General features: G+C 42.8%; 1 protein-coding gene across 1 annotated transcript; it reads right to left on the bottom strand.

The window, feature by feature from the left end:
• Positions 1–1,287: 1,287 nt before the first annotated feature.
• On the bottom strand, positions 1,288–6,914 carry LOC310774092 (H-2 class II histocompatibility antigen, I-E beta chain-like). Its single transcript, XM_083634155.1, has 7 exons — positions 6,849–6,914; positions 6,229–6,501; positions 4,815–5,028; positions 3,461–3,528; positions 3,141–3,254; positions 2,704–2,730; positions 1,288–2,623 (listed from the first exon to the last, which is right to left on the bottom strand). The coding sequence occupies exons 1-6, from the start codon at positions 6,901–6,903 to the stop codon at positions 2,705–2,707; spliced, it is 750 nt and encodes a 249-aa protein (XP_083490281.1). The 5' UTR covers positions 6,904–6,914; the 3' UTR covers positions 1,288–2,623; position 2,704.
• Positions 6,915–10,817: the final 3,903 nt, after the last annotated feature.

Raw genomic sequence — 10,817 nt, 5'->3', positions numbered from 1 at the left:
TTTTCGTCATAGTTTTCATGGACGAAATTAACACTACTACCAGCCAACACTGGAATTTTCTTTTCTTTTTTTAATCTCTGTTATTAATTAGGCTATTTAAATCCATGTGGTCATGAATGGGCTGTTAATAGTCATTTACGGTATTTATTTATTTCCTGTCTATATGAATAGTTCATTTGTAAAAACAGATTTAAAGCCATTCTTAAAATTAGCCCAATAGACAACACATACTGATGTGCCATAGCCTAACAAAGTGAAAACGATTAGGTGAAAGTTGTAGGTCTAATTATGATCTACAATAAGAAATATTAAAAGATAAAATGGTTAGATGATATATAAATATATGGGCCCAATAAAAGGCATAAGAGAAATTAACCCTTAAGCCATATTCATTTCATTGTTCTACCTTTCCTGTCTTCTCGGACTTGTGGGAGATGCTTTATCCTAGCGGACCGTGTGACTTTCATGTGAATCGGATGATTTTCGTCACATGACTCCAGGCTGGCATGCTCATCAAACATGTGAAGTTTGGTGCGCGTGTGACCATGTAGGGCCGAGTTACAAACCACTTTCTGTGCTGCCAGTAGGGGGCGCTATTACTATAAATGGACCATTGACTGTAAATGGACATATAAGGCTTCAGCTGGGACACTTCTCAACACGAGAAGTTTGGGGCAGATTGGACAATCTACAATGGAGTTCCTCCAACTTCCTGTGTGACGGCGATAAAAATCAACGTTCGCCATGGCGACACGCCCACGCTGATCAATAACCACTCATAATTTTGAAACAGCTGTTTTTATTAATGCAATTGTAATATCTGCAACATGGTGCAAACAGGGCCTAGTATCAATATCATAATGTAGGCTACATGTTTCCATTACAAGTTTGTGTCACAAATAGCCCTGCAACAGGAGTCAGCACTAAAAGCGTCCACACAAGTTAGTTGTTGGTGAAAACACTCAAAAACCACAAAACAATGTTTGAGGCCTGATCCTCATGAAGGTAATTTAAAAAGTTTTTGCAGGGATTGTCATGTTGTGTGATCACATAGGTCTAAGTTCTTATAAAGATATTATGGAATATTACAGTAATGATGGGTTTATAGTAAATGATGGGCTGTAAATATGGACAGAGCTTAATAATCAATCAGATAATAGAATCAATAAACAGCTAAATTTGCAACAATGACATGATGTGATACTTTTCCAATCAATCATTGGTTTCTGAAAACACAAACAAACACATGGAGAGTCTCAGCTAAAATAAAGTGACAAAAAGTGTTTTCCAAAGGTTTATTGTAGGAAAAGACATCTCACTCCAGTAGAAATATAAGAATCTATAAGAGTCATAAAACCTAAGGCTCCTACAATAGTAAATCAGCTGATTGTGGGATTTTACAGATCAAGTTAAATGACAGATTGGTAGGCCAGCGCATGCTGGGAATGGCATTGCCGTGATTGGATGACTACCCTGTCTGTCAGTCAAGCTCCTCGCTACCTGACTGTGGTTACACCCTCCTACTCTAGAGTTTTTCATATTTCTGGTGATTATGCACACAGTATGATCTTTATTCCACATGTTTAAAAGTAACAGGGAGGGAATATTTTTTGGATTGAGAATAAATTAAGAAATAAATATGCTTTTTATAAATTAATTAGTTATTTTGTCCGATGACAATTATTTCACTGAATATCAATAATTGTAATCCAAATTGAATTCATTGTCATACTTTTTGAACAGGTTAGAGAGATTGTCCAATCATATCATTATTGGACAGGCCTCTGCCCTACAAAGGCAAAATACGTAATTGCCAGAGGGGAGAACTGAGACAAATGTTGTTTTGTTGTTATTTTTGCTTTGTTTTTGTCCAGCCAAATGAATTGTAGGCAGAATATGTCTTTATCTTATTACGTTATTATTGACATAAAAATATTGAGCTCCGACTTGACCTTTGACCCTCATTTGGAAGTTACTGTCTGCCTTTTCCATTGTCTGCAAAATAATAAGGGGCCATGCCAAGGCAAAAGGCATTAACTTCTCAGAGCTCAGAGGACGTTGTTTGCAATAGATTGTTATTGCATAACAATAAAATGTGAACTACGTATTTAATTGTGAATTGTTACTGCTGAGCTGGTGTGTGTGATTATAGGCTAACGTTATGTGAGTCCTAACCTACTCACACTGCCACAGACTGGCAGGGAGGACTAGCCTGCATGACACGAGAAAAGCATTCATTCCAAATCATTTACGATTACTTATAGCTGGAAAGCCATCTACTTATTGTTTATTTCCTATGCTTTGCATTCTGATCGCATTATATGGGAACAGTTTGGTTAGCCTAAGCTAGCCCACGCTTGCTAGCTAGATAACAAGTCATGTTAGTAGCCTAAAAACAACCACTGCAACATTTTACACTTTAGTCAAGCTACTGTGTGTGTGGAAATGCTTCAATGACAGATATTAGGCATAACACCTTATAGCTCCAGCGTGGTTACTGCAAAGTCAACCCACTATTTTATCCAAAAACACAACAAAATTGACTCAAGATATTTGTCCACATGATAAAGCAGGCTTGAAGCAGAAACAGCAGCTCCTCCTCTCCAGCAGGTGGCAGCATGCACTGAAAACACAAAAAAGCAGGTTGAATTCCCAGTTGACTTTTCCTTCCAGGAGACAAACAGACATGTTTAGGATTCCTACCTCAGTTAGTGGGAACCAGAACCCGACCTGATTTAACACAAGAGATGAAGACAATGCTGTTATTTTAGTCGTTCTGATGTTATTGTTCTGTAATGGCTGACAACTGGTCTGAACTTCACCTGGAGCCTTCTTGAACTAACTTATAGCCTATTCTTACCTTTTAATACAAAGTGAATGCTACTTACTACACTGTGATGCACAGTTGGTTTCACTACTGTTGACAAAATATACTATAAGTTGCTTTGGACAAAAACATCTGCTAAATCACGGGTCCTTGAACGGGTTCCAAGTGGTCCTCAGCAAAAAGGGGAATCATTTATTTTCTCTACCACTGTACTAAATGACATAATGTTGTGATGTAATGTAATGTGATATAAGTAAATTTAATGTAATGTAATGTGATGTATCCTGATAGTGAACTGGTCTAGTGGACTGACCTTGGGCCTTCCTCCTGTAGTAGATGAATCCAGCCAGAGGTAAGATCAGACCCAGAGCCAGTCCTGAGGCTCCGATGGCCAGCTTGTTTCTCACAGACTCAGACATCGACGGGTCTGTTGAGACAGAGACAGCTCAAACAGACGACCAGGACAGCAGGGGGATTGGCCAAGCACAATTGGGCAGAAAGTGTGTGTGTGTGTGTGTGTGTGTGTGTGTGTGTGTGTGTGTGTGTGTGTGTGTGTGTGTGTGCGTGCGTGCGTGCGTGCGTGCGTGCGTCGGGGGTGGGGGGGGGGGGGGGGGGGGGGGGTCAGGTAGTTACCCCAGTCCACGATCACAGGCTCCATCAGGCTGGGATGCTCCACCATACAGGAGATCATCTCTCCAGACCTGTTCAACACAAACACACACACACACACACAGTTTATGGGAATGCGAATTTGGGTTCAGCATGATAATCTTCACAAACAAATAACTTTTATGAATTTTGGAACATAAATGTGTTTTTTTTTAAACGCGATTTTTATGAAATGCTTCAAAAGGCAAAAAAGTGATTCATGTTTGTGAAGAGTGTCATGCTGAACCCAAATTCGTGTTCCCATAAACTTTTGTTAACCACAGACCTTATTTTATGCATTTAAGTGAAATCCCCATTCTAAAACCCCATAGCCTTTTCCACTGAAGAACCAAATGCTGGCGATTTCTGGACAAAGCCTACAAAAATACATCATCCCTGTGGTGCTCTATTGCTGATGACAAACATAAAAAGGTCTATAGAATTAATACCTGTTGCACCATCGAGGTGTAGTGCTACATCTGAGACTACATCTGATTCTATAGAATTAATAGCTGTTGCACCATCGAGGTGTAGAGTGCTACATCTGAGACTACATCTGATTCTATATAAGTAATACCTGTTGCACCATCGAGGTGTAGCTGTCGCTACCTGAAACAACAACCTCAGTTTCTTTTTTTAATAATTTGTCGATTTATTTTATTATTGCATCTGATAAAAATATGAAATAGACTTAAAACATTGACATCAATATAATGACATATACTTTCTTTTACAATATTAGTATTGGGGTAGTATCATCCTTGACCTCAAAAATATGTGGTAAACCGTTTAGCAACCTACACGCTGAAAATGGTAGGTTTTACATGGTCGACATATAGGCTATATCTTTTTACTGTTTTATGTTTGTGAGGATTTAACGATTTGTTGGAACAAGTTCCTCCCCGATGCTATTCTGCAAGGACACTGTCGCTGAGCTTAAGTGTTAATGTATGTGTTTGTGTTTGTGTGTGTGTGTGTGTGTGTGTGTGTGTGTGTGTGTGTGTGTGTGTGTGTGCGTGTGTGTGTGTGTGTGTGTGTGTGTGTGTGTGTGTGTGTGTGTGTGTGTGTGTGTGTGTGTGTGTGTGTGTAGAGGGGGCGGGGGGAGGGGGGGATGTGTTGACAGTCTCCGGAACTGGTCTAAGATCAGTCATCCACACAGGATGAAGTCATTAGATCGCAGAGACTTAGAAATGTACAATTAAGCATCATTGGAAGAGTGGCAGAATATGCACGCACTCAATATTCAGACTATTAGATAAATCTATATCTAAAGAAAAGTTGCACGCTCTTCTCTGGGTTTGTCTCTGTGTCTCTGTGACATTGTCATAGCATGACTCACCTGGGCGTGTACTCCAGGTAGGACTGGATCTGGTAGTACCAGTCCCCGTCCCCCATCTCAGTAGTGGAAGAGACATCAGAGGTGATGTGCTTTCCATTTCTCAGCCAGCTCACATCGATTTGTTTTGGGTAGAAGTTGATGGCGCTGCACATCAGCATAGCAGTGTGCCTCCCACCAGAGGGCGTCACTGAGCTCAGTCTGACAGACGGTTCAACTGTAAAGGAGACATTATTATTAGTAGTAGTAGCTAGTAGTAGTAGTAGTAGTAGTAGTAGTATTATCATGGCAGTGTGTTTCCCACCAGGGGGCATCACTGAGCTCAGCCTGACTGTTGCTTTAAACCAAGTCTGCAAAGCTACAAGCACATTTTCTGCTTTCACTTTGAATTCTCTATCACACTCACTTTTTGCAAAACACTGCACACAGTAATGTGTAGTTTTCTCTTGTTCTCTACATTAGACACAACATTCAAAAACAAAAATAGCTATGTTCATTTGGAAGCCCTCACAAACGACATTTACCAAGTGGCTACATCCACTCACACATATAAGCATTAATATGTGAACTGTTCATTCTGAAATCACAGCTTTAGAAACCATCTACTTAAAAACCAACAACAACATTGTTATCTTGTGAGATAGAAGGAAGCTTCTGAGCCATTTTGAATTCTTGAATTTGAATTAGACATTTATAAATGTATGACTTGAGTCCGAGATCATCAAACTAGTCTACCCAACCTTACAATAATTCATACAATTTTGAAAAGACATAAAATGGGTTGGAATGCAGTGTCTCATTTTACCAGTGATTTGTGGAGTTTTGCAGTTTGTGTTAAGAGTTTTGAGAAAATGAACCCTTTCAGAAACTCATCTACTACTAGTTGCAGTATCGGTGTTTTACCACGAGATGGCGTCACTGAGCTGTGTCTGGTTCAGATTTTGTTGACAACAAACCATAAGGAGAAACAATGTTATGAATATATGTATTAAATATGATTATGAAGGACCTTGCATAATAATTTTCCTTGTAATGATTTTTTATAGTATTTTTTTAAGTGTGGAATGAGTTAACATTTCCATGTCACAGTCGCTCAAGTGACATCACTCATTATCGTCGTCGGTGGCATCATCCTTCATCATGATCATTACAACAAATATAAACAATGTATTCAAACATAACTTTTGTGATTTGGCTCCTACAGTCTGTATCTACCCATGAAAATAAACCTAAGTTGAGGTAAATTTAAACATTTAAAGTAGAAACACTAACATCTTGATAGAATCTATTTCCAACTGAATTCATTTTGTGTTGAAATTAAATTCAAAGACTAAGAGCTCTGTAGTCATTTACATCAGTGATGTGTTTATTATCATTGATGTTTATTTCATGGTGTTGATAGAGAGCAGCAGCTCACCTGTCTTAGACAGAGCATGAGGGTAGAAAGCTTCAGTGTGTTGTTTGCAGATGGCCTCCTTCTGAGCCTTCATCCCCGCCAGGACTCCAGGCAGGCTGTTGAAGTACGCTGCTTGCTTCAGCCCATACTCACTGTATCCAACAAATGTCCCCACACTGCTGCTGAACCTGACATACTCTACCTTGTTGTGATAGATAGATCTTATGAACTCTATGTCCTTCAGCTCAGTGGAGTTGAACACACAATGGTTCATCTCATAGTGCAGAAATCCATCTGTAGATCAAAAACAAAAAATCTATCTGATTCAGAGATATAAATATAATATCATGAACATTCAAAGTGAACAGTATGATCTATTAGCTAGTTATTGATCAGGTATTGGTGTATTGATCCTATACTTGCTCCATACAGACTGATACACAGTATGATCTATGAGGTAGTTATTGATCAGGAATTGATGTATTGATCCTAACTGCTCCATGCAGACTGATACACAGTACGATCTTTGAGCTAGTTATTGAGCAGGTATTGATGTATTGATCCTAAACCTGCTCCATACAGACTGATAAACAGTATGATATGAGCTAGTTATTGATCAGGTATTGCTGTATTGATCCTACCTGCTCCAGACAGACTGATGAAGAAGAGGGAGAAGAGCAGAACAGATGTAGCCATGTTCCTCTGCTGAGTTCACTAACTGACTCAAACTGAGTCCTGCTATAAAAACCAATGTAGGAGCCACACACTGGTCACATGACCTGCATCACCTGTTGCCAGGCAAACAGCCAAGGCTACTGGCTGCTGGTGGCAGAGCCAGAGTATCACAGAGAACTACATTGACCCTGTAATACTTATAATAAAGTTATCTGCCTATAATCTATCTATTATAGATCTACAGTAAAAACAAATGCCTATCATTAACAGTTATCTATTATATAACTACAATATGTGTCTGTCTGACAGACAGACAGACAGGCAGACAGATAGGCAGACAGACAGACAGACAGACAGACAGACATACAGAGAAACAGACAGGTAGGCAGCCAGACAGACAGACAGACAGGCAGGCAGCCAGACAGACAGACAGACAGGCAGGCAGGCAGACGGGCGGACAGACAGGCAGGCAGACAGACAGACAGGCAGGCAGGCAGACAGACAGACAGACAGACAGACAGGCAGGCAGGCAGGCAGACAGACAGACAGACAACAGACAGACAGGCAGACAGACAGACAGACAGACAGACAGACAGGCAGGCAGGCAGACAGAGAGACAGGCAGGCAGGCACACAGACAGACAGACAGACAGACAGACAGACAGACAGACAGATAGGTAGGCAGACAGACACACACACAGACAGACAGATAGGTAGGCAGACAGACAGACAACAGACAGACAGACAGACATACAGACAGGCAGGCAGACAGGCAGGCAGGCAGACAGACAGACAGACAGACAGACAGACAGGCAGGCAGGCAGGCAGACAGACAGACAGACAGACAGACAGACAGACAGACAGACAGACAGACAGGCAGGCAGGCAGGCAGGCAGACAGGCAGACAGACAGACAGACAGACAGGCAGACAGGCAGACAGGCAGAAAAATAGACTCTGGGACAGCCCTACCTTTTTTCCCAGCTTCCTGTACAGCGCGTCTCTCCTGCACTGTCACTTCCTTTTCCGCGTCCGTGCTCCACTGTTTACAGTCTGAATAGCAACTTGCACCACGACTTTGGCGATACTACTAGTCGTCACAACAACTACACCTCCAATAATGTTCCACTGTTGTTGTGAGACGAGTTGACGTCTTCTATGCAGTGTTTTTGTGTTAACGTTATTAGAAACGGACGTGGAAAAGGAAGTGACGGTAGCAGGAGAGACACGCTGTACAGGAAGCTGGGAAAAAAGTTAGGGCTGTCCCAGAGTCCTCTGGGTTCCCAGATTGATCAGTTATAGCCAGACAGACAGACAGACAGGCAGGCAGCCAGACAGACAGACAGACAGACAGGCAGGCAGGCAGACGGGCCAAAATCCTCGAACGAGTCATCGCATCACAGATCAAATCCCACCTTGACACCAACAACCTGTATGAAATATTCCAGTCCGGCTTCCGCACACAGCACAGCACCGAAACCGCCCTCCTCAAAATCACCAACGACATTCTCCTCTCCGCAGACTCCGGCTCCCTCACCATCCTCATCCTCCTTGACCTCACTGCTGCCTTCGACACCATCAATCACTCCATCCTCCTCTCCCGCCTCCAGCACTCCATTGGCATCACCGGCACCGTCCTCTCCTGGCTCACCTCATACCTCTCTGACCGTCACCAATTCATCTCCACCAACAACTGCAAATCCTCCACTGCCCCAGTCACTCACGGTGTCCCCCAAGGTTCAGTACTCGGCCCCCTACTCTTCATCCTCTACATCCTCCCCCTCGGTCAGATCCTCCGCCATCACGGCCTCCGTTTCCACTGCTATGCCGATGATACTCAACTCTACTTGTCTTCCAAAACCATCACCCCAGCCACCCACTCCACCCTCTCTGCCTGCCTCAGCGACATAAAAACCTGGAAGCAAAAGAACTTTCTCAAACTAAACTGCAATAAATCCGAAATACTTATCATTGGCCCCAAGTCCCTCACCCGCTCTGCTCAGAACTTCTCTCTCACCATCGACGGCTCCATCATCACCCCCTCCACCCATGTCCGCAACCTCGGTCTCATCCTCGATCCCACCCTCTCCCTCCTCCCCCATGCAAATCATATCACCAAAACTGCTTTCTTTCACCTCCGGAACATTGCCCGCCTCCGCCCCTCCCTATCCCTCCCCGCTACTGAAACTCTCATCCATGCCCTCATCACATCCAGACTCGATTACTGCAATAGCATCCTCTACGGTTCCCCCCACAAAATCATCAACAAACTCCAATACGTCCAGAACTCCGCTGCCCGCCTCCTCACCTCCACCCGCCGCCGAGACCACATCACTCCCGTCCTCCATAACCTCCACTGGCTCCCAGTCAAATACAGGATTAACTACAAAATTCTACTCACCACCTACAAAGCCCTCAACAACCTGGCCCCCCCCTACCTCTCTGATCTCCTGCCCCGCCACGTCCCTACCCGCAGCCTCAGGTCCGGAGACACCAACTGCTTGACGATCCCCAGGACCAAGCTCCGGACCTGAGGCGACAGGGCCTTCTCAGTTGCCGCACCCACCCTCTGGAACACTCTCCCCAGCCTCATCCGTCAATCTCAGTCCATATCATCCTTCAAACAGGCCCCTTAAGACCCACCTCTTCAACCTCGCCTTCTCCTCCTAACCTCACTCCACTCTACCTACTGTCTCCACCTTTCATGAATGTTTCTAAATTAAAGTATTTATTTCTGTGTTTTCTGTAAAGCGACTTTGAGTATTTAGAAAAGCGCTATATAAGATAAATGTATTATTATTATAGTTATAAACTGATCGGTAAATCATAGCAGAGTGCGGCTGTGGCTCAGGAGGTAGAGCGGGTCGTCCACCAATTGGTGGTTCGATCCCCGGCTCCTCCAGTCCGCATGTCAAAGTGTCCTTGGGCAAGACACTGAACCCTGAAAAAATTGCTCCCGATGGCTGTGCCAGCACCCTGCATGGCAGCTTGCCGCCTTCGGTGTGTGAATGGGTGAATGTAGGCACATTGTAAAGAGCTTTGGATAAAAGCGCAATATAAATGCAGTCCATTTACCAGAGTGGGACTCTCCTGCTATAGCTCAACCCATCCTAAGGTGTGTGTGTACATATTATTATGTACACTCACTCACTCACGCACACTCACACACACGCACACAACAGACTGAGTGAACTCTGACCTGAAGAAGCACATCTGGGGCAGGTCAAAGTTGACTCTATGTTGTTGTGTAGCTATGGTGTAGCAGCCTATAGCGTAGCCTATAGATATGATCTGATTTCAAGATTAAGGATGATTCATTTCAATTAAATTGCCGCTCGTATGGGATAAGGCCATAGAATTACAAAGAGCAGCGGGAGATAAAGCAGGAGGTGCTATCTATGTGACGGACAGCAAACAGAGCAGGCTGTCAGCAGCACGGAGGTATTTTACATCGCTAATTCATGTTCTCTCTATTATATAATAACCATAATGATCCGCTGTGTGTCGGAAAATAAACTTTTGACTGGACATAAATACAATAATTTCAGATGCCCCGTTTTCCTCGTTTTCAGGTTGCAGTTCAAACTGATGATCGTTTCTGTTGATGCTAATCAAACCGAAGTTGTCAGGGTGACTTAAACGTCATATTTAAAGCTGGAAATAAGGTTCAGGGTGTAAAAAAAAACAGAATTCTCCTTCAATAACACCTGGAAGAATTGTGGCAGGACTGTTACATGTATTAATATTCAAGATTCAAGATTCAAGATTTAATCAATTTATTGCCATGTCAACAAAGTTGATAGGAATTTGTCTTGGTTCACTCTCTGACAAAAAAGACAAGACAGTGCAGCAGCACACCATATACAAACAATAACACAAGAACAAAATAACATTCAGGAACAGTATCCAGCAGCATCGTATTCAGCAGAAGTGCATAC

The sequence above is a fragment of the Poromitra crassiceps genome, assembly GCF_964638095.1.
Source record: "Poromitra crassiceps genome assembly, chromosome: 3".
NCBI lineage: Eukaryota > Metazoa > Chordata > Actinopteri > Beryciformes > Melamphaidae > Poromitra > Poromitra crassiceps.
This window is presented reverse-complemented; position numbering and strand designations above follow the sequence as displayed.